This window comes from Micrasema longulum, unplaced genomic scaffold (assembly GCF_059751315.1).
Source record: "Micrasema longulum isolate JH-2025_06_02 unplaced genomic scaffold, ASM5975131v1 h1tg000724l, whole genome shotgun sequence".
Classification (NCBI taxonomy): domain Eukaryota; kingdom Metazoa; phylum Arthropoda; class Insecta; order Trichoptera; family Brachycentridae; genus Micrasema; species Micrasema longulum.
The window spans coordinates 139,866-164,921 of NW_028277920.1; the positions used below are offsets into that span (position 1 = coordinate 139,866).

General features: G+C 35.3%; 2 protein-coding genes across 2 annotated transcripts in view; one reads left to right on the plus strand and one right to left on the minus strand.

Annotated features, from left to right (window-relative positions):
• The window catches only part of LOC148279448 (protein schnurri-like), a 66,701-nt gene extending 46,647 nt beyond the window's left edge, over window positions 1-20,054 (plus strand). Inside the window, exons 3-7 of the mRNA XM_088229918.1 lie at window positions 12,936-16,468; window positions 16,575-16,739; window positions 16,849-17,111; window positions 17,293-17,486; window positions 17,613-20,054. Of these exons, the coding sequence (XP_088086044.1) occupies window positions 12,936-16,468; window positions 16,575-16,739; window positions 16,849-17,111; window positions 17,293-17,486; window positions 17,613-19,405 (5,948 nt within the window). The 3' untranslated portion in view covers window positions 19,406-20,054. The remainder of the gene's footprint in view (window positions 1-12,935; window positions 16,469-16,574; window positions 16,740-16,848; window positions 17,112-17,292; window positions 17,487-17,612) is intronic.
• LOC148279449 (DNA-directed RNA polymerases I, II, and III subunit RPABC4-like) lies at window positions 19,979-24,892 on the minus strand. The gene is made up of 3 exons (XM_088229919.1): window positions 24,633-24,892; window positions 24,390-24,482; window positions 19,979-20,116 (listed from the first exon to the last, which is right to left on the minus strand). The coding sequence occupies exons 1-3, from the start codon at window positions 24,694-24,696 to the stop codon at window positions 20,094-20,096; spliced, it is 180 nt and encodes a 59-aa protein (XP_088086045.1). The 5' UTR covers window positions 24,697-24,892; the 3' UTR covers window positions 19,979-20,093.
• Window positions 24,893-25,056: the final 164 nt, after the last annotated feature.

A 25,056-nucleotide genomic window follows, 5' to 3' on the forward strand; every position in this document is an offset into this window, starting at 1 on the left:
GCCTTGACTTCCATATTCCCTTATTTAAGGTATTCTCCATCCCTGTTGTAATTTGTTAATCTTAATGACCCCCGAGGGGGTGAAATCCAGTCTTTTGTCCATGAACATTTGGACAAACTTAAATATTATAATTATTTTTGTTTATTTAATGGCAGGCAAACACACTAACCAGTACACCATGAGGCCGACTTATTTCCACTCAATGTCCTTTCGCTGGTTTTTTTACCTGAGAGTAATCGCTGAATATTTTTTAAATCTCAATCCACCCTCTTTTAACCGTGTCGCGTGGATTTGAACGATACGTGTGAAATGGGCGAATCGCGCGACAGGTCAAATGTAAACAGTTTTAAGCATCCATATAAAATTAAGAATAATTTTTGGGCTGCTTTCTAAAAAAAACTTTTAAATGAAATATTTTATATCTTGTTTTTGTTATCGCTACAAACGTTCTACTTTCTGGTTACTTTTTATTTGTTTACTGTTTAAGTGGTTTTAAGTGTGCTCGAAGAGAATGGTATATTAAAATATTTATTATTTTATTGTACTGCACTGTCCTAATTTGTCTATTTACTATTGGTGTGATTTATAGTAGTAAATAAAAAAATAAAACACGTGTTTACACAAAAATATTTGAATCATAAAATTTTACATTTTAAAATTAAATCAGATGCGTATTAAACATTGTTTTAAACTTCTCCATTCTTAAAAATAAAACATATGATTCGAACAATTTATCTTTATCCTACGTAAAATTTAAAATATTTTTTCGTTGGTGTGCGCGTGCGTGTGGTTGAGGCTTGAATGGCTAACAGTTATCGTTATCAAGCGGTGGGCTCGTGGTTCGCACGTTTGCAAAGATGTCCAGTTTCCGCGAGGGTTTAGCCGCGCGATGTCTTGAATCAGTAGAATGATTGCAGTTCCACCGATATACACGAGAAGTGATAACAATGTCTGTAGGAACGTAATGGCCTGATTTGAATTAAAGCAAAGGTCTCACTCCGTGACCCGCGCGGTAGTCAGATATAATGTTATGCAAAATTCAGTGTTCGGAATAACCGGCCGCGGCCGTTACGAATAATTTACACAATTTAAGAAAGTCTACGCAGTAATCGGACTTTAATGTTATTATTCATTCAATATTCTACGCTGTTATTTTTAATGTCGTAGTGGAGTTATCATTTGTCTACGAGATTATATGTTTTTTATTCCATAATGTAGAATGTCGGCCTCGTGATCTAGTGGTCAGCGCTTTTGCCTACCATGCGAGAGGTCTCGGGTTCAATTCCCTATATCGTTGACATGAAATATTTATTTAAAAATGTGTTTTTACACTAGAACATTTCATAGTCCCTGGACTGGCATCTGAAGCATTACTACTACCCATTCTAGATTACGCTGATGTTTTCATGACTGATTTAAGCTGTGAGCAACTCGATAAACTTGAACGACTTCAGAATACATGCGTACGGTACATTTTTGGTCTTAGGAAATATGACCACATTTCTGACTATCGTAGGCAACTGAAATGGCTAAAAATTAGACAGCGGAGAGACTATCACTCCCTCTCACTTCTGTTCAATGTACTTCATAGTCCTAACGCTCCTATATACCTGCGTGAAAAATTTCAACGCTTATCAGTTCATGGTTTACCTCTTCGTTCTAATTCTCAAGGCACTCTCTTAATACCCATCCACAATTCCTCTTTCTTCTCTAACTCATATAGTGTCCATGCGGCTCGACTGTGGAATCATCTCCCATCCACCATCAAAGATGTTACTACATTATCTCTGTTTAAATCACGTCTGAAGAAACATCTCCTTTCTCTTCTTTAATCTCTCCTCCTTTCCTTTTTCCTCTTTCCTCTTTTGTCCCTTTTCCCATTGAGTAATAGTTTTTATTTAAGGTAATTTATAAACAAATACGTTTATTTCTATTGAATATGTTCTGTAACTTGAATTATAAAAATAAAACTTTTATTTTGTTGGTTGGTTGGAAGAAATTGCTATTTGGCAATAAGCCCACCAATGTACAAATAACATTATGTTCAAAAAGTTAAATAGAAAAGCGTAAAACTGATCATCTTGCTTTCATGTAACGAAAAAATCAAGATACGTTGAGATTGGTGTACCAAAGCAGTGCCCTATGCACCATTAGGTGCGGAAAAGGAATGTAGAATATAAATATATTATCAGAGGGCGCCATATAGTCGAGTGTGCTCTTATATGAATACATCTATTTTGGAAATTTTCCCAGTAAGTAAAATATGTGAAATGCATACATAGTAATAAGTATCGATAAGTCTCCAGTCTAATAACTACCGTGTGATTATGAAAAGCTATCTATTGTCTTCAGGGGTGCTCTTCTGAACCGCTCTCGTGGCACGAGAAAACAGTTTTTCTCGTGTACTTTGTATGTAAATACACGAGATAACACGGCCGCGAGAGCGTTTGGAATATTCTGTTCTTTCATAATCGGTTTGTTCTTTTTACAAAAAATGCATAACTGAAATTGGAATATTTTCTCATTAACTGCAAAAAACATTCTGCATTCAAAATTAATGAAACATTTGGATTGATATATTGTAAAACTTAAGTTTCATATAAATTAACAAAATTCCCTAGGGAGGAAATCCAACCAGTCTGCAAGCATTTGGACATAATCAAACATTGTTTAACAAAATTCTATTTAAAAAAAAAAAAACGAGTGCAGTTACGTTACTTAAAAATATAACAATAAGCATAATAAGCTAATGAGTTCATATCTCATATTGTGTTCAAAATAATCCAAATTTTTAATGAATTTTTAATACAGAATGTTTTTTGCAGTATATGAGGAAAAAATCAAATTTCAGCTATGCAGTTTTTGTAAAAAAAAACCCTCAATTGTGATCGTGTTCTTAACGATCTCCATACCAATAAGAAATATACCTAAACATATTATACGCATCTTAACTCTAAAGAGACATTCGTGGGTGAAGTACAAGTTGTAATATGAGTGTTTTAGGTTATTTAAAATGCAAAACACGACGTACGTCCATGGAAAGTCAGCCTTGAGATTTAACGGTCACATTAATATTAATTCGCGGAATTGAATTTCCGATCAGTCTGAGAATTTCCTAGTCCCGAACACGAAACACTAGGTGTCATTGTTTTAATTTACTAAAAAATTGAACGCGAAGTTAGATGGACTTACCTAAACCTAATAATATTTGTGTAGGTGCATTGTAAACTCTAAATGATTATACCTAGTCTTGGAAAGATTATTAAAAAGTATTATAAAAGAAGTGCGAACTACCGCACCTTATTATAAAAGGCAAAATAGAGGGTCGACGACGTGCGGACAGAAAGCAATTGTCCTGACTCCGGACAATTGTAGACCGGACAAGGATTAGAACATTCGAGGCACCGTTTAGAACTGCTCAGGACAGGAACACTTACTCTCAGGTGATAGTCGAGGTTACCATAACACACAAATAAGATCCGTTTGTTCAGGCAGCTGACGAGTTGCAGGTGGAACTTTTTAATGCAACGGTTCATCTTTTTATTACATTTTGTTTTATTCAGTGTTTCTGGATGAGTATGAGTTGTTTCCTTTTATTCGAATATAGTAAAATATAGAAGATACTATCATTTTTCTCGCCTTCAACTGACCCTGTTTTAACATGATTTTCAATGCATTCGTTTTCATTATCGAAAGTTTTTCGGTAATATTAATGTATGCCTTCACAATCTATGGTATCTTTGGGAACACATTTCAAAAACGTATCGTGGACCATGTTTTAAAGATGAATACAGTTTCACTACAGATTTTTTAGCGAAATTTAATTTCAAAAGCTGTACCTACTCTTCTCATAATACTTAAACCTTTCCCTCGTGACCTTTATTTCAATTTTTATGCCGCGTCTAACTGTAGGTATCGAGTTCTGCAACCATCAAGCTTAGATGTGTTTAAACGTAAACAATAATCACCGCTGAATGTGCTGACAATAAAAATAATAACAAACTGTCCTATGCCATGTGCCATAACATTATATCGCATGGTGGCGCGTGGCGGACGGCGGACTCCCGGCCGACCTCTGGGGCTGCGGCCTGCGGAGAAGGACGGCGGGGTGGGTGGGGAGGGAAACCGGTTGGCGCCGCCAGAGCGGAGTCTCCCATTGAGTACATCGGCACTAGCGCAACAAGTGCCCCTCGCTCCCCCCTCGGCACTCCTGCGCCGCCACCGTCGCCCCCTCGCCGCACGCCGCTCGCCGTTCGGAGTTTCGCGCTGCACGCGGACAAGGACGCGGACGATGCGGTTTCTAGTTTCTACTTTAGAGCTAGAGGCCTAGAGGCGCCCTAACGCGATGTCCGTAGTTTGGTAGCATACCGTACCTATTTTGACTGGCTAATGCCTCGCTCCGCTCAGTCGTTCAAAATTTTGTGACTTGTCGCGCTTCGTTTACCGAAGTCAATTATTATAAAACTGTTTCTTTTTTTTCCATTGCGTCCCAACCTCTTTTTCTCTCGCAATTTATTTGAGTATCCCATTTTTTGCACGCGGTTCATTGCACTGATGTAACGTGGAACTGACTTCGCACAAATTGATAATGACATAGGGCACAAATTAATATCTGATCCTCTTCAAAAGCAGAGTGGATTTTCTTTTCGTGATCTAGCAGATAAATAATAATAATATTGTTCTGAACATAAAATAATAGAAAAAGTAAAATATGATGTTATTAATTAAACAAAGATGAACGAACATTCATAACTACTAATCATATGTTGCGAGAAAACGGTCTAAACTTTATTAGCGGGGAAGTATACAATGTATACATGCACAAATAAATATACAGAAGAACTCCGTTTATGCGAACTCCAGTCATCCGGATCGCCAAATATCAGGAGACAAAAAATAATGGAGATGTTATAATAACGAATAAAAAAGAGCACCGGCGGCCGTCGCGTTTCTTTGTCAAAGCAATTAACTTTGTGCACGGTAAGTTTTGTGTGATAACGTCTGGCACTCGTGAATTCGGGTAGTTGAAGTTTTACTCTACCTACATAATGTAATATTATATACACACGAAATGCGATTTGGACAAATTAGTATAATTATGCCTATAATATAGAAATATATCCTAACTGAAGGGTGTTCGCGGTTCGGGAGCTTCTGATTAGTATCATAACAGAAGTCAAGGACTTTATCATTTATGTTATACGATACCTACCGATGGCGATGCTAGGTAGGTGGGTAGTACTAGGTAGTCATAGTAATCCCCACTTCCGCATCCTGCTATGTAATGGACTAGGTGGTCTTGGATACATTTATATTCGTTAGTTGTTTTTGAAATACTGTACTTTGGACTCGGACAGGTAGACCGCGTAGAAGATTTATTCATAAAATTGAATTTCTGTTTCGTTGTACCGGGTACCAGGAACGGATTTATTTTCTAGAACTTTATATTAATTGAATTTGTAGTTGTATAGGCTGTGCATGCGGATAGAACCGAAGGCTGGCGACGCCGATGGTCCTACGGACACATGGACAGGTCGCCATCAACTTCGACGCGGAATGGCGGAATGCGACTTGCCGCGAATAACCACCGCGGTATCGGCGTCGTTTGCGATATTTCTACCTACCACGAGCGGATGAACAACTATGTAACTGGTTTCGTGGCCCGTATTGTATTGTATTACCAGTTCGGGTTTCTTACAGCTTACAACTTACAACCCATATAACTTCAACTGACCGGTAAGGAGGAACAACAAGTCTACATTATTCGTCCCCGCCCGCCGGTTTTTTCCCGCCTCCCCCGCCCCCGTACGCGCAAGAAACGTTTCAACTCTTTTCTCTCTTATTTTCCGCTTCGTTACTTGTCGCGTCCGTTGAATGGCTGATAATGATGCTCCCGAATCGATTCTCGGAACCGCCGAGAACTCGCCGGTTCGCTGTATGCCGTGAATGTTGATGCCGACTTGTTGTAGAGCGTTGCCGCCTTTTTCTCGGTACCTACACAATAAAGATGCATCATTGACGTACCTAGTACCCTACACGTATAGGTAGGTCTACAATGAAGGACTCGGCATAGGTATAAACCATTCCTCCGATAGTATATTGTGGTGGATGACCGATGCCCAGCGTTTTGTTACGAAGTTTTAAACTTTGTTTATTTTTTTTACTGAGCGCATAATGAGTTACTGGAGATAAAAATATGCATATTTTTGTAGGCAAGATACCTGTCAACATCAATAAATGAATGAGCGTAGGTGATCGGTTGGTAAATCGTCCTTGAGTATAAAATACTAAAGGAATGCATGCAGCGAACCAGCAGGTGTTATTGGACGTCGGTATTTGCTATAATTTATATATTTTTTATTTGTTTTAAAACAAAAGCCTACGCCGTTGTTTGCGTCTTAATCTCGCTAGTAGGTATTAGGTACTTATAAAAAATAAATATTAACACAATGCATAATTACAATCAGCATATAACATATCAAATGAGTCGTCAAAATTATCCGCTGGATCTGTCAAATTTATGAAAGGTTTTGATTTTGAATAAAATGAATGTAGGTAAAAGCAAATAACTCGGTCAACATTTATTTTTTAAAAAGTGAGAATCTCTTATATCGATCCTTTCTTAAACCTATTTTTTTTCGCATACGGTAAATTGTCTTTTTATTTCATTGTGGCAATATATTGGCCATACATGAGAGAATTTTAAATACTAAATAATTGACGCAAATCATACGAGTAATTACGACTGCGTAATCCTGACATCTCCAGAGTTGAGTGCTTTTCTCGAATACGGGATATTATAATCCCCTCTCTCGCACGTGCGGGAGTACAATAAGATACGTGAGTGCAACGCGAAAGATGTAGACATTTTTGGGAATTCCCTAGGCCAATTAAAAAATATTTTACTATCTATTATTAAGTCATTTTTACAAGTAACTACAGTGTAATTTTTTCTGCGCTTTCCTTTATGTATTTTTTATTAATTTTCCTAGTGAGTTTTAGTATATCTTGAATTTTCTTCTTCAAAGTGTTTTTTAAAAATTTTATTTTCTTAAAAATATGTTTCTTTAGCATTTATACCTTATTATTACTTTTATCAATTTATAATTTGTAACAATATTCATAAAGGGTGACGGGTTTAATATTATTATATGTCTCGTATGTTATCTATCTATGTATGTATGTCCAGTTATCTGTTATTGTTCCCTAATAAAAATTTTTTTTTAAAAATGTATTCGTATTGTGAACACGTTATACAGGATGTTATTTAAACCCTGTCACATCCGAAACCACGATAATCAGTATGAGCAAGAATACATATTGGCGCATTAAAATACATTTTTAAAACATTTTTTTTTTAAGAATAAAATATAAAAGAAAACAAATGGTTGCTTATCCTCTGCAGAAGTAAGCAACCATTTGTTTTTTTAAAATATTTAATTTTTTTAAATTTTCTTCGTTCCAAATATATTTCTAAATATGCTATATATTGATCATCGTAGTTTCGGATGTGACAGGGTTTAAAGAACACCCTATATAGACTATGTATTTGTACTTTATATTGTTTTTTTTCTACGAGAAAGCTATCATTCTTCAACCGTTGTTCAGTGGGTTTTCTTGTTCACAGGTTGATACAGGTGTTTTACGAATATCTCCGTAGAGCATTATTCTAAATTAACAATAGGTACACGTTTTAGGTACTTTTCCAATGAATAAATCTTTATATTTATTGCCTTTTTGTAGCTGTTTCGACCGAAAAGGTTGGTTACGAGCTTTACGGCTAGTCAGTTGATTCTGTTCATTTAAATACAAATATTTTTAGTACCTATGCATCAGTCCGATTCTTGAAACACGCTTTTAGATTAAATTAAATGTATATTTATTTAAAATTACATTAGTTTAAATATTAATGAACTTATTAAGACTTTTTAGTCTATGCCCGTGTCAAGCCATAATAATTAATAATAAAAATACAAAGTAAAATTAATTAGATTAAATTATAATGACATGTGATGCAAAAGAATAACAATCTAGAAAAAAATGTATAAGTAATAAATAATAAAATTCCAAAGAATACAATGCAAAAAATATAATCAGAAATAAATTTTAAAATATAAATTATACAAACTAAGATTCACACATAATCAAATATACAAAATAATGGTATCATTAAAATCAACAAAACCATAGTAAAATATAGTAGTATTAAAAAAACAAAATTGAAATGATAATTGAGATATGTTTTCTAAAAACTCACTCAATACTATAGTAAGAAATAGGAGTAATAAATAATATGCCAAATAATAGTACATACTAAATTAATAATACAAAAATACATATTAAAAAAACATAAAAATATCAAGATATATAAAAGGCAAATAAAAGTAAAAGTATGGAAGGAAAGCAAATTTGTAAATTTTTGCTAATTGCTAATCTCGAACTTTAAAAAAAATTGACAACCTTGTCCCTATCGATGTGCAGCAACCAATTGCAAACATTATAATATACTTAAAAAAAGATTAGGTATTCAAATCGTTTTTTTAATAATACAATAAAGGTACATACGAAACGCATTACAGATTTTTAAAATGAAAAATAAATATTTGCGTTCTTAATAATTATCCAAATATTTCAATTTTTGGACCATTTCCCAAAGGTCGTAAATAAGTTGTGATTGAAAAATGGGAATCGAGTTGTGGTAGATTGCGATTTGAACCTCGGACCTTTGATTCGTGAGTCCACGACACCACCACGAGGCCACAATCTTACATCTATATTATTAGTTACCTACAAAATTGACCAAGCCGATTTATATGGCTTGTAGGAAGATCTTTTTTTCAAAAACTTAATTACTTTATTTTCTCAACAGTATCAACAGTAAAGTAATCATTGAGCGCTTTTTTCCTACTGTACAAATCACACTTTCATAGTATCATTTTCGTGAATACTTTTGAGGATAATAATAATATTAATAATAATCATAGTTTATTAACAAAAATAACAATTACTTTATCTACTACAGACACACTTAGGTAATAGATTTCTCTGGATCATGTCTAGTCGGCCCAACTAGGTACAACCTGTTTTAAGGCAGACATTTTTATGCAAAAAATAATCAATAACATTACTACCTACTAGTTAATTTACTATACAGTTATACAATATCAATTAATTATTTAGGAATGTATTTTGAGTAAATTTTCCGATTTTTCTTGACCTAAACCCAGTAACCATTTTTTTACAAATTTATTAAATTGAATCCGGGTCATGGTTTTGCAATCTTTGGGTAACATATTGAATATTTTGGGGCCCAGAAACTTGAAATTTCTTCGCCCTAATTCAGAGTTTGTGATAGACCCCATGACCCATCCTCTAATTTGACTTTTAGTAGTGTGGGAGTGTTCCTTTTGGGATTTGATAGAATAATTTACTTTCACAAATATTATTATTCGAAAAATATTTAATCGACTTATATCTAGGATCTCAAATTTCTCAAATAACTTGACGTTGGGGTACCTAAAGGGCTTTTTAAAAATTATTTTAATTATTGATTTTTGAGCAGATTCGAGAGGTTTTAATATCGATTCATTAGTGCCTCCCCATCCTATTATGCCATAAATAAATATAAGGATCACTAAATAATAATATTACCTCATTGTAGCCAACTCGTAGTGAGGTGGTAAGTGCGCTAGGCGCATGGGATCTCTGGTTCGATTCCCGGCAAGGTCGGCATAAAATCTTTATTGCAATTGGCGTTTTTCACCGCGATATTTCATACTCCCTTTGCTTGTAAAAAAAATAATTCATTCTTGCGTGCTCAGAGTAATAATTCTCTAGGGAAGCCCTTACGCTCTATTGTACAGAACAAAAGCGTTCCAAATTTTCGATTTGGTTTTAGTTTGGTTTTTAGTTTAACAACAAACGTGTGATGGACGGTTTCGGTTAGCGCTTGCAATTCTCAACGCAAGTACCTACGGCCCCATGTATTGCTGTAATCTGTAGCTAAATGTAGTATGTATGTTCATTATTATATTTTGTACCTTTTACATTATTTTTATATAACTTTTTTCTTTTCTTATTCTTTAAATTTATCTTATTTTCCATTTACTTTATTTTTATTACTGCATATAAATATATGTATTTTTATTTTATTTGCAACTTCTAAGTGCCCAACATTTCTTAATTGTTAAATTGCTTTTATTTTGATACCGATAATGTACTTAATCTTACACCACTGTGGAAAATTTTTATCGACTGTTTTCACAATTTTCGTTTATATATATTCTTATTTTCTGTATACAATATATGTAAAAACTGTTGTTTTTTTCCCAAATAAAAATAAATAAATTTGTGGTCAGTAATAATATAATTGTTTTTTCCCGTATGGGCGACTCTATTGGGTTATTATTATTACTCTAAGCTAGCGTGGAACAAAATAAATTGATTCGATTTGGTGTACCAACGCAGTACGCGTAAGGCAATGACGATCAGTGAGTAAAAAATAGACCAGATCTTGTCTCTTTTTTTCCAAGCTTTAAAGCTAATTAATTTTGTTAGCTGTATTTTATTTTGACCAAATGGACTGAATAAGCCTATAAATAAATAAATAATAAAATGATTTTTGCTGAATGTCAACGATATTGTGTACTACCTATTTCATGTATGATAAAAATATTTATTATTACCTATGTTCGCGTTTTCATCTCGCGCAGTACGCTGCGCGGCGTGTACGGAATTCGACTTGTACTTATTAATATATTATGCACATCTGTATTGCCAGCCGTCGGACTGTGGAGTCGGTGGAGTCGGTGGAGTATGGGGCAGTTGGGGGCCGGCTGACGACATTGTCACTGTTGTGATCGCGTTACGGCCGGGGGCGCGGGCGCTGGGGGGGAGCGGGCCGAGGGGGGCGCTTCTCGGAAAACATGACTCGTTCTAGGAAGCGAAAGCCCCGCTGGGCGCCTCTCCCGCCCTCCCGCCCTCCCGCCCCGAAGCCGCCAGCGCTTACCGTTCGCCAACTTAAGTGCTGCAAATTAAACATAATGAAAATTCACCTTCGTTTTAATGCCGTATAAATAATTAATTAAATTCAACAACTTAGATCGTCGGCCTCGTGGTGTAATGGTCAGCGCGTTTGCCTACCGTGCAAGAGGTCTCGGGTCCGATTCCCGACATGGTTGATATGAAACATTTATTCAAAAGGGTGTTTTCACACTAAAATATTTCATAGTTGAAAGGCGCAGTTGGTTAGACGGCCAACTGTGAAGCCGGCGTCGCGGGTTCGATTCCCGCCAGTTGCAAGAAAAAAAAACCAAGAAAGATTTTTTCTCAATTGGTCTGGGTGTTGTGGTGTGTTTTTCATTACCTCCTTCCATATCTCCTCTATCCCACCTGCTGACAAACCTCTAAACTCTAAATAGAGGCTTAGCGGGTTATTCCTTTAAAAAAAATAAAAATTCTGGACTGGTACCTGAAGCGTGAGACTGATCATCTTACCTTCATGAAACAAAAATGATCAAGACACGCTGCGATTGGTGTACCAATGCAGTGCCCTATGCACCATTTGGTACTGAATGGGGATGATGATACTTAGATATTTAAATTTCTTTTAGAAAGTTAGGTATTTTGCTAATATTAACTACTCAATAGTTTGTCTTCATAAATAAGCTAAATCATCATCATCGTCCCTTTTCCGCATCTAATGGTGCATAGAGCACTGGATTGCTACACCATCCCTTGGTCGTTTTTGTTACATAAATGTAAGATGATCAATCTTATGCTTCAGGAATACGAAATATTCCGGTGTAGAAACACCTATTTCAAAGAATGTTTCATGTCAACCATGTCGGGAATCGAACCCGAGGCCTCTTGAGTGTTAGGCAAATGCGCTGACCATTAGACCCTCGAGGCGGACAATGAGCTAAAAGCATATTATATTCTTTATGAAGTATTGCGCATATTTGTATTTCTAAAAGTATTTTAATAACCATAATACTCTATTTTCTAGTGTATTACAATCGGTGGTTATATTATTATCATATTACATATAGGATAGTATAACAAGATACTTTAGAAAAATGGTAGATTTTTATAAAATGTATTCTATCCCAAAATAGTATTATGGCTCCAAGATATCTATCTGACTGTTGTAAGACGAAAAATACATGTCAAATAATTACTCTTAGGTCAGCATTTGATTCAGGGAAATGAAAACTTGTTAAACACCAGCACAGCCTAAACACTAGGTTTGGAGATAATGCTTTTGCCGTAGTCAAATGTCTCTACGTTCAAATCATCGACAATGCGGAAGTTCAGTGTTATTTTATTATTTGTTAACAGACCATTAAACCAATCCAAAATTGTTTAAATTTTTTTAATGTAAGTTTTGTATTTCTGTTCTCTTCTGCTTCTCCTCGATTAGTTTTTTGGATCAGTCTGTTGACGATAAGTAAACCGGAAATCTTCCACAACTCTCTTATCATTGGTTGATTCATATGACTAGTGACGTCGTTCAAAGTAGTTCGTTTTTATAAAAATATTTTTAATAATTTTTTTCTTACATTTTCAAGAAACTTGGCCAAATAATTTAACACTTTAATTTTTACCGCGCTTAAGAAAATATTTTTTGTATCCAAAATCCGGTAGGGCTGAAGTTCCTCATTCCAGTCAGTTCAGATCTTAACTAAAATCATTTCTTTATTTTTTTATTTTATTTTATTTATTAAAAGAAAACAACAGCCATTGTAAGAACAAAAAAATCTTACCTTCAATGTTAAAATCAAACAGTTTAATATGTAGTGATAGCTTGGTCGGATAAGTATAGAATTATAAAGGTCCCTTTAGGTGATTTTTCACAATTTTATTATTATTATTATTCAAAATTAAACCAATTAAATGTATTTTGCAGTGTTAATTTATTTTTCCTTTTTTTTCAGAAAACATGAAGCCCAATCCATCTTCGGTACTCCTGGAAAAACCACGAGAAGAATTCCATAGTTTAAATAACAACAATGACAGCAGATACCTCCACAAGAAGTTCAAGAAGATGGCTACTGTCGTGCAACCTGTTATTCTTCAAGTGGATAATGATCTCGGTAGATTCATGGAGAATGCTTCCAACCACGAAAGCACCTCACATCACATGGCTTCGTATCAAGATGTATCCACCGGAAGGAAGATCGTGGATGTAGACAGCTTATATAACTACCCCTCAGTTCCTGTAAATGTGTACAGTACTAAATTAGGCACCTCGCGAAGTAATGAGTCGGAGAATAATGTACAAATTAATATTAAGGACTATAGTGATAAGCAAAGTGAAGAGAGAGATGGGAGAGTGAACTGCCACAGCCAAGACGCCGTAGTTGGTAATTCTATAGAGGGTAAAATTTTAGGAACCGGTGACTTTCAAGAATCTTGCGAGGCAGGTTTAAAACATTCGACTACTCCTGGAAATGGTCGCCACATATGCCCGTATTGCAAGTTGATCTGTGCCAAACCATCAGTTCTTCAAAAACATATCCGCGCTCATACCAATGAGCGCCCTTATCCTTGTGTTCCTTGTGGATTCGCTTTTAAGACTAAATCAAATCTCTTTAAACACTGTAGATCCAGATCTCACGCATTAAGACTTCAAGGTTCTGAAGATGCACCTAGTATAGACGAGGATTGGTCTCTCGGATCAGAAACTGATATAGTCAATGGAAATCACATGCCTAGAGCGGATTCTTCGTGGACGGTTGATAGAACAAGCGGTGATGCTTTAGGGTTTAATGATAATTCTTTTTCTGAAGCATCAGCCCAAGACTCCATTTCACCTCCTAGTAACTCCGGTCCACAGACTGATTCCAGACCAAAAACAATATACAAGCCTAAATTTCACAAAGCAAATTTGTATCACGAAGATGAAGATAAATCTAAAAGCGTTTTAGCAACTAACACTGAAGTTTTAAATAGACATATCTTAAAAATTATATCAGATAATGAAGCCATAGTTGATTCAATAGATTCTCCTTTACAAAGACGATATATGAAAGAAAGTAATAATCAAAGATCGAGCACTAATGAAATCACTCAAAGTTCGCACGAAGCTTTAAAGAATGATAATCAACCACTCAATCTTACTAAACATTCGGAGAGTGTTGAAGCGGCTCATAGAAAAAGATGTTATTCCGAAAGTTTTGCCCAACCGGATATTCTTTCTTCTAAAGCTCCTCAACATCCACTTAACCCGGAGGGTTCAATTATAAAGGACCTCTTACTCAAAGCCCGAGCGCAGGCAACCGGTCTTCTACCAGTGACTAGTGAGACTTACGATGCTTCAGAAACATTATACATATGTCCACTATGTCAAGTTCCTTATAGGAGTGCTGACAATTTGGAAATTCACAGGCTTTACTATTGCAAAGGTCAAGCGTTTAAGTTAAATAAACCTGAACATAATTATATAAGAAGTAATTCTGTTCATGTTACTCTTCCGGAAACATACAATCCTAACACATTAGCTAAATTAGCTAGTTCAACACTTAAAACTCCTGTTGTGCGATCACATAAGCCAGAGAATCTTATCATATTTAAATCAGATAATAACGAAGTATCCGCACCGCTGCCTTCCCCAGGTCCATTGCTTGGAAACACTCGTCTGATTGATACTCAACGAACGTCTGAAACATCAAGATCATCATTTTTTGTCATAACGGATAATTCCAAACTCATATCTCCGTTTAGAAAGAGAGAAGAAAGCTCAGTTGAAAGTTTATGTTCAGGACCTAAAAGTGAAGATAGTTTGGAGCGTTCTGATTTGTACAGTCCGCCTGCAAAGATACGTTGTTCAGAAACGCCAACTACGTTAAGATCACTCGAAGAGTTATCCTTATCTCCAATGCGGCAAAATTCAACTTCATTACAGATGTTTGGAGGAGAAGTGAAGATTGTGGATAATTCTGGGGGATCAACGACAATGAGAATAGAACCGACCACCTCTCAACATTCTCCAACAATGATTTCACAAAGCAAGGCTTCACCAAAACCCCAAGGTCCAGAAACCAGTAGTATCGTTGTCAGATCTGGCTTACACTCCGGAGGAACTATCGTTCATAATCCTCCTACACCTAAAGAACCGCTTCCTTCACCGCATCCTCATACTCCTAGAATGTTGGTTTCTATCGCTCCTAATATATCAACACCCAATCTAAGTGTTGCCGGAATACCAGCACCAAACTTGACAAAATTCCAGTTTCCTCCGATCGGATCTCTATCAGCCTACAATCCCCTTACTTTGCCAGTACTAAGTCCTGCTGCATCCCCTAGCGGGGCTTCTACCATTTTGCATGGAGGCAAGTTTATACCCTATGTGCCTGGTATGCCAGGCCCTAATACTCTCACCACTCATATTCCCTCCTCTCCCAAGATCATGATGCTGAATATGGTCAAGTCTATCCAAGCGCTCAATAATAACTTCAATGAAAGATCAAAAGGGATTAAATCTTCACTGCCTGACTCAGAATTTACTCTGAAAATTCAACCATCATCAAAATACAGAGTTTCTAACAGCAGTGTGCCTGGTTTTAATACAAGCATTAGTGAATCAACCTGGAAATCGAGTAACTCTATTATTCAAAGCAGTCCTAAATCCAAATCACTCATACCATCCATACAAATTATTACTGAAACTTCTTCACCAACTAATTCTCAAAATTCTAAGACTGAAAGATCATTATATGCAAAACAAAATTTTACTCAAAACAAAATTGATGAAATATTGAGAAGAAATACCGAAATTCTTCAGAGAAGTTCAACAAGTTTGAGTGAATCACCCCGTGAGAGTAAAGTATTATTTCTACATAATACAGGCGTTTTTAGCAAAAATATTAATAAAAACAAAACACTCGAAAACAGCTTTGAATCAAAACCAAAAGAGATGATTCCAAAAATTGCCGAAAGAGAAAAGAAAATTACAACAAAAGGTGAAACACATAAACAATTCAACTATGAAAATTTCGAAAACCTAATATCCAAATGTGAAATTCTAAATAAGACAGTGGATATAAGCAATTCTAATAGCACCGAAGTTGGAGGTATTACAAGACTTAAATTAGATGAAACATCAACAAAAATTTCAGAAAGATCCGAAACATCATATTTTAAGAAAACTATTAATACATCAGTTGCAACTTTAAAAGTGGAATGTGAAAAACCCAAATTTCTAAGACCTACATCCCTTCCTCTGAAGCCAGGAACCTTCACACCCAAGCGGCATCATGGCATCACACCGAATGCAAATACTTTGCCTTTAATATCTCCAGAAACCCCCCGACCAGCTAAAGCGTATGGACAGCTATATTTAAATGGACACGCTTATACATATTTAGGGTTAAAGTGCTCCACCAAAGTGTATTATTGCACACTTAACAGGCCTCAGCCAACATATGTCGCTAATCAACATTCTCTTTCCATGTACAGCAATTGGCAGGTGAGTGTAGTCTTTATTTGAACATGATAAAATGAGCACAAAATATTTTATTGATGGAAAAGTATTTTGATTTGGAATACCCAGTAAAATTGTTATGTATTTTTAGGTTTGTTCAGATTCTACACCAAATCCACTGGGCCTAACTCCTGGAAAGGCTATGACATTCTATGATTCTCGTCATCGCCCTCAGAATGTTTCCATTGCAACAATAAAGCAAGATCATCTTATGACGCATTCGTCCCAGTGGACTGTCACAGTTGCTAAACAGCAGGTAAATATGCATACTTGATAATATATCGTGTACTCGAATTCTTACTAGAAAAACTTTATTACAGCCGCGCTTATATTACATTCTAACCGGAACCTTTATAATTTTACAGGAGCCTTCAAATACAGAAATGAATGGCGGCGACGATCTTAAAATAGTGAATGGTGAGGCAACAGTGCCGAATAATAAAAGTGTTAAGAGTTTAAAGGGGGGATTTGAAAGTAATGAGGAGTATACATATGTACGCGGTCGTGGCAGAGGGCGCTATGTGTGCTCAGAGTGTGGAATACGTTGCAAGAAGCCTTCTATGCTCAAGAAGCACATACGCACACACACAGATGTTCGCCCTTTCACTTGCAAACACTGCGCTTTCAGGTATATAGCATTATTACTGTAGCATTTTATTTATTTATTGAATAACAGTTGATGATACACTTCATTATGTTGAACGATAAACTGGCAAGATCAGTAATACGAGTCTTGCCTTTTATACTAATAAATATAAAGTAATTTACTTTAAATATCGAGAGCTTTAATTTGAGCTGTTTTCTTCTAGCTTCAAAACTAAAGGAAATTTGACTAAACATATGAAGAGTAAGTCACATTATAAGAAATGTGCAGAGTTGGGCATCAGTCCCTCGGAAGATGGTGATGGTAGTGAAGGTGCTGATGGTTCTCAGGGAGTCGGCGAGTCTGACGATGAATCAGATTCCGAGGATGATGGAAACGAAGGAGAAACTGAATCTAGTGGTGAGTAAATATGTTTACTTCTAAATTAGGCCCATGGGTAAACTAAAATTATATCATTATAAACAGTTGCAATATTGATTTTGTATCTTGAAACTCGATAACACGGATATTCTTTGACTGTTTTAGATACGGACTCATGGAAGTCTCGCTTGGAACATGAGGCCGCCCACTGTCTGCTATCCCTGTGGGGCGGGAGACCCGCTCCCGGTCTGCTGTCCTCCGCACGTCCCTCCACCTACCCGTACAGCCCCAACATCACCCAGCCAAGTCAGCTCAACGATGATATTAGGATGGAGGAAGCTGATATGGCTCACCGGGATGTCGATCTATCTTTTGGGAGAAAGCAGTCCATCATTCAGGTGGCATCATATAAATCTGATAAGTCAATGGGAAATTCGAGACAGAATAATCAGTTATGGCATCCTATGGATTTGAGTAAACCCATGGATCTTAGTAAAAGTGATATGAGAGATAGCGAGAGATGGGAACGAAAGAGTGTTCGTTATCCTGTCACAGATATCTTAACACCAGTAGGTGAACCTGACCTGTTAGCGTCTCTTGTCCAAAGTACGGCGAAACTTCCTCAGCGTAATGACAGATGGCGCGATGATGATGAGCCCATGTTACAAGCCTATTTGACAGAAAAAGCTTTGAAAGATTCCAAAATTAAGCAAAGTCAGTATACGATTGCCCAATTTCGCCAAATAGAGGTCAGCACCGGAGTTAATGATACTGCAAAGAGCATGTTGCCAAGAGAGAGTTCTTCTGTAATGCGTACCCATGTCAACAAAATCCCCAGTCCAAGTACGACGGAGAAAAATACTATTGTAACAAATGCACCATCTCAAGTTTCACCAGCTGAAAATTCTAATGTTCAAATTATAGTAGAAGCTGCTACTTTGGCAAGGCCGTCAAGTCCCCAGTGTTCAGAGTCTTCAACAAGCACAGAGAATGCTAAGTTTGTAGCTTCTGAATATTTAAAAGTAGCTTGTGGAAAAACCAATGAAAATGTGGAAATGCAAAATACCAAAACAGGTGTAGAAAACAGATCAGATAAAATGAATGGTGATGTTAATCCTTGTAATACGAATGCGGATGAAATAACGCAAAGCGATAAGGAAACAGAGTTAGGAATAATCTCTTCAGAACACATTGGTATAGCGAGGAAAGTAGTCGTTGGGGCTGGAGGTGTGGGATTTAAATTGACAACACCGTCCAACGAATTTTCCGCTGTTGCCGCATTTGCTAAAGGTCATCTTACTGAAGATGGAAGATCAGTTTGTGTAGTGTGTAATAAAACTTTTTCCAAGCCATCTCAATTACGTTTGCATATCAATATTCATTATATGGAAAGACCGTTCCGCTGTAGTGCGTGTGCTGTCAGTTTTAGGACACGTGGACATTTACAAAAACACGAACGTTCTGGTTCACATCATAATAAAGTTTCTATGACCTCAACTTTCGGAGCAGCTACAACTACAAACCCTAGACCTTTTAAATGTTCAGATTGTAAAATTGCATTTAGAATACACGGGCATCTGGCCAAACACCTCAGGAGCAAGATGCACGTCATGAGATTGGAATGTTTGGGAAAACTACCTTTTGGAACATTTGCAGAAATAGAAAGAGCGGGTGTTAGCTTAACTGATATAGATACAACAGATTGTGATAACTCATTGGCAAGTTTACAAATTCTGGCTCAAAAATTACACGAAAAAGATCCAACTAAATTAGAAAAGTGGGATCCGGTGACGATGGCGCCCCCACTTTTACCTCCTGGTCCAGATTCCTCGGATGATGATGAACCACCTAGTCCACAAACTCCCAACGCCTCAATGGATGGTGAAAACAGAACTGTTAATGATAGTGATAGTACTGATGAAACGAGTTATGTAAAATATAGTGCCACAGATACTTAGTGCCAAAAGTAATTTAAGTAGTTGTATTAAATGTGCAATCATGTCACCGAATCGAGGATACCAAATCAACTTCGGTTGTATCTTTATGTGAGGTAGACATATTTATATACATACTATATATATATATACATACATATTGTGTGCACACCATACATTGATATTTATCTATAAGTAATATTGTAAATAGTGGTAATTGTAAGCCCAAGGAGTTGCCAAATTCTGGTACTGAATGCCGAGTGTAATGTGAGGCAGACTATATGCTTCCCTGATAATGCTTCCATGTCAGTATTGGTGACTGGGGTATTGTTGCATTCATCAAATATCACGCTAACATATTCAGATAGCATAATCTATGTTCTTCTAATTTGAGTCGTAACATTGATAGTAAACACATTTTAATGTATTTTTTATAAGCATATTCCTCGAGAAGTAATGCTGATGCAGTGAATATTGGCATATCAGTTTTCCAATGATAAGTTGAATGGTAACAATTTTACAATCCAAAAGTGTGCAAGTCTTCCATATCATGTAGATAACTTGAAATAATAAATGTTTTGTTTTAAAAGACATGAAAAGTCGCAAGTTTTACTTATTTATTGGTTAAATGTATTCATATTTTATAAGATTACAAAATAAAAGACTAATTTGATTAAGAGCATTTTTCTTTATCAGGAACATATTTCTTGATTCATCTGGCGTCAAAAACCACAACTGTGAACAAAAAGTTAAGGATAAAAATATTTTATAGATTCATATAAAAAAAAAAAACATTTAAAATAAAAGGCATGGTCAATAATTTACATTAGATACGAGTATAATTGACTCAGGCAACCTGAACTCAATGTTGTATGTAGATAACATATTAATTATATCAAAATACATTTCTCAATCAATTTAAGATAGACACTCCACATTTTATTGCAAAAATGTTTTTACAAATATAAAAATATTGATGCAATTTATTTCAAATACGACACACTCAAGGTGTGGGAGACGCATTACATACGATTAGTAGATAAAATGCTTGACTTCTCCATATTTTTCTTGCGCCCTTTCAGGTGTCCCCTATTTATTTCTTTAAAAGGTTGCTTAACCCGTACGTAATGCAGACTGTAAATATAAGGTAGAAGTTAATGTCGATATGTACAGAAAAATAGGTCCATATTATCCGCAGAAGTCATATTCAGCAAGCGAATGGCCCTAAAGCTTAGGTTTCCTAGGACAGCGGTGCCCGTATCTTAACGGCCGTAGTGAACGGTGTTGCAGTGGACAGCCGTCGTAATGGTGACTAGAGAGTGGTTTTCTAGGAAAACGGTGTTGATAACACCGTTTTTTTAGGAAACCACTCTTTTGTCACCGTTACGACGGCTGTCCATCGCATCACCGTTCACAACGACCGTTAAGATACGGGCACCGCTGTCCTAGGAAACCCTAGCTTAATAATGGCAAATTCTGCATTACAGGTCTCTCTGTCTTGCGCTGCCCGGAACAACCCCTCCACTCACAGTCGTCTCTCATTATGTTGAGTAGCCAAGACGTTTGCCTTCTGCCAGGCCAATATTGTCCCTCAATCTTGCCCATTAGCATAAATTGGAGGATTTCATACTTGTCTCCGTGCAGGATGTGACCCAGATAGGAAATCTTACAGACCTTTATACATTTTAGCAATTCCCTGTTGCAATTAGCTACAGTCAAACTTGGTTATAACGATCACGAAAATGGTGAGATCTCGGATATGGTGAGGAAACATTAGTTGACATTTTAGTTGGTGGTTTTCTCGATACATTTATTCATTTTTACAACATGCTTCTTCTCGGACATACCGAAAAAAAATATGGCCAACAGTTAAGCAAAAACTCTTAAATTGTTTAAAAACATCATTTTCGAAATAAGAACATAAGTAAAAAATAAAAATGGGGGACTATTACCGACAATGCCGCTGGGCGTTGGGATCAGTTTACATTTACGATATTATGTAAGTGTCTAAATACCTAATTGGTGTTTTTGCTGACAACATTGACAAAGTATCACACATACAGTTGAAAATGCGTGTAAAAAATCCAAGCTTTCTGAACTTAGTAAGCGAAGGTTCGGCACCTCATTACAATTTCGACTTCTTTGGTAGTTTATGAATGACACCCTTGTTTCGGGGGTTTTTACAGTTTAAAAAAAATATATGTTCCATAGTCAATGCATAATGAACATTATGAGTGGGTGATGTCAGATAAGTTAAAACCTAACCTTTGAATTTAAAACATGACTACTAACAAGCAGAAGAGTTTCAAGTTGCAAACAAGTGGCAATTATTTGTTAAATAGAACAAGGCCCGAAATATGTTAAAGTGTGTAAAAAGTTTTTGATTTCCTTATTACATTGTCAACATTATGACAAAATATGAATGTTTATTTTTCTAAATTTGAAATTTAGAAACTGGTATGTTTGTAAGCATTTATTATAATTTTTTAATAGTGACAATATGCAATGGCGATTGGATTTAAAAAACCTTTCTCTGGTATAATGAGTAATGCTTATAACAAGTAAATTCAGTCGGTCCCGTCTTCCTCGTAATAACCAAGTTTGACCGTATGTTTGACTACTATGCTCCTAGTATGATAATATTTATGGTGAGTTTAGCTTCAAATTTACATTTTTTATTTATTTATTTACGGTTCCATGAACCTTTTACATAATTACAATATAACCAGTGAAAAAAAATACAACAAAAAATAGCATCATTTAAAAAAGAACAAAAGAATCGAGAAAAGTATTCAATGGTAAACAGTATTTATATATATAAAAAAGTGTTACATCTGTAACAAGTATAAATATTTACCTATGTAAAAGAAAAATAAATTAAAGAAAATAGCAGTTTTAAAAAAGAGGAAGAGAAGAAAAAAAAAGAAGAAAAAAAGTGCTTTAAAAGGAAAGTTATAAAGTTTACTTCTTGGTTTTTATAAATATTAATACCAAACAATAATAAATTTAAAAAATAATTATACACACAAGAGTAAAGAGTTAAAACAAAAGTGAAGAAATTATCATTATTTTAATTTTTAGTTAATTCTTTTTCACAACATTATTTTTTGGTATGTGTATTTTTTGTACATACAGTTGTTAAAAACGTAAAGTGGCCACTCAACCCAGCCAATGACAGGTCGTAAGCCCTGTAAACGCTCGAATATCGATAATCCTGAATTTGAAAAAATTCTACCTCATCTCTGTAGGAATATTGATAAAAAAAAAAATTCTTTTTCAACCTAATTTAAATTGAATGTATCTTAAAAACTTTCTTTGCACTCGTTCAAGATCATAAGGGTTGCAGTAATAAGTGGGAGTCCAAACTGCAGATGCATTGAGTTCGCACCATTTAGTTAACTTGTCTATATTTTTTTACAGTATGTTAATATTGTTTAAGTCTTTAATAATCCTAAAAAGTTTCAAGTCATCAACATAAAGAACATAACTGAAAAAAGACGATAAATCATTTATGTACAGTACAAAAAGAAGTGGCCCTAAGTGAGATCCTTGTGGTAAACCCGAAGTTACAGTAAATTCATATAAAGAACAACCATTCAATTTTACAAAAAGTTTACGATTACATAAATAACTGTTCAACCAATTCAAAAATTTTCCTAGCTTGTTGAGCTATGTTGAGCAGGTTGAGCAGCTATGTTGAGCAGGTGTAATTATATGCTTAAAATTTACAATGATTTTATCATTTATTTATGTTATGTTATAAGTGTTATTACATAGTTCCTTTTGACACTTATCTGAAAGATAAAGACAGATCAGCTTGTCTTCGTGTAAATAATTAACAATAAAATAATAAAAATTTGGTGCAGTTGGTATAGTGAAATGCACTATAGGCAGAGGAAAAGAAATGCATTAGATGGATAGTCCATAAAGTAGTCTACAACAATTATGTTCTGTGTATGCCCATGTACACTGTCACATCTACAATTTTAATAATTTCTGATGATGTTCTGTTACAAATAAATTATGAATACTTAAATGCAAAAAATAATTTTTGAAAAAAAAAAACTTACATTCTTATGATTTATCTAAATATTTCAATGTTGGGGTCATTTTTAACTAATAGAAAAAAAAAACATGATAGAATATGAGTACCTTTCCCTTACTGTCCTAAAAACACCCGCGCGTTACGGTGCTGTGTAGTCACTACACATGAAAAAATTAAGAGATTTAAAAAGGGAAAAATGGAATATTTATAGAGAATAGCTTTAATTAACCATAATTTAATTCAAAGATAATATTTCAAATCTAACTGCTGAAAACATGAAAAAACCATTGGGTATCGCTAACGACTCGGGCGAAACAAACACCCGCGCCAACTTCCCGAGGCTACTAAGTAGCTAGTACTGGACATGTAGTGGGCGTGTAACGCCAGGTGTTACTGGTATACTGTGAGTATACTTTTGATGATAATTGTAATTTATCCCTGATTTCCGATAAAATGCCTTTTTTGTGCCTAATAAGTACTTATTATTTAATAACAAATTATTTCTGTCGATATGTAAATGTGTAATGGAGGAATACTGAAAATCTAAACCTAATATTTATGAAGATATTATAGTTATTAGACGCCATGTGTACTAGCTACACATTACCGGGGAGGGAGGGTTAATGTGGTAGATGGGGGGTTTGAAATATTTTTTACTATTGGTGAGAAGAGTGAAGGGTTTAAGAGTGTATTTTAACAGTGGTTTCTTTAATGAGAGCGTATTTTCTTAGCAAAAAACTAATTTTTGTTTTCTTATAATTAAGGAAAATATTTTTGTTTTGGGGGCCATTTTTAATGAGTTGTAAATAACTCAATTTTTTTGTTGCAAGGCAATTTAACAGGCTACACATTTTTGAAAAATTGATAGGTTATGTATTGAAACATTTTTGTTTTGTATGAATATACTTATGGACTGTAGGGATGAGACAACAAATATTTTGGATAAACTTTTGAAAAGGATACGTCGTTTAGTTCTTTTTTTGTACATAATTCTGTAACCGCATTCTCTGCATCGAATAGGATCTCTTGGTTTGATTTCGTTTTCACGATGACATTCTGAAATAAAAGCACGCATTATAAGACAAAAAAAATATGGAGAACTAGAATCCAAAAATATACTTGTAAGACTGTCATTTGTGTCCAGAATTTCGAAATATTTCAGAATTTAGTCATATGGCATGATTTATTCATAATTTCTAAAAATACCTCCACAAACGTATACCATTGGAGTCTTCATCGCCACTTGTTCCTTACTGCTTGGATCTGACATAATCTTAAATTTATACCGATTGAGAACAAGTTTCAAAGGGGTCACTGGAAATATAAATTAATAGATACAATTATGTTGTATTCTCCACTATTCCTGAGCCAAAAACGGGCTAAACGATTTGGGTTTTAGATGGTTACAGGTTATACCGCGGTTTCACGGCGTTTTACGATGTGGTTTAACGCGTTTGACTTATGACAGGCGATAGAGAACACAGATAAAAACAATAACGAGATAACCATAACATGCCATAGACATATAAATCTACTCTATGGTTACATTGTTATTGGTTAGTGTTGTGCATAAGCGAATGATAAAGTTCGTTACATTTTTCACACATTGAATAGAAAACTGTTGTAACTC

Bases quoted from the DNA above. Each gene is read 5' to 3' on its own strand.
- LOC148279449 (XM_088229919.1), bottom strand. From the start codon at position 24,696: ATGTCAGATCCAAGCAGTAAGGAACAAGTGGCGATGAAGACTCCAATG. The intron at 24,483-24,632 runs GTATTTTTAGAA...CTTTTATTTCAG, and splicing joins AATGGTATACGTTTGTGGAG to AATGTCATCGTGAAAACGAA. The intron at 20,117-24,389 runs GTATCCTTTTCA...TTTTGTTCACAG, and splicing joins CAAAAAAAGAACTAAACGAC to TTGTGGTTTTTGACGCCAGA.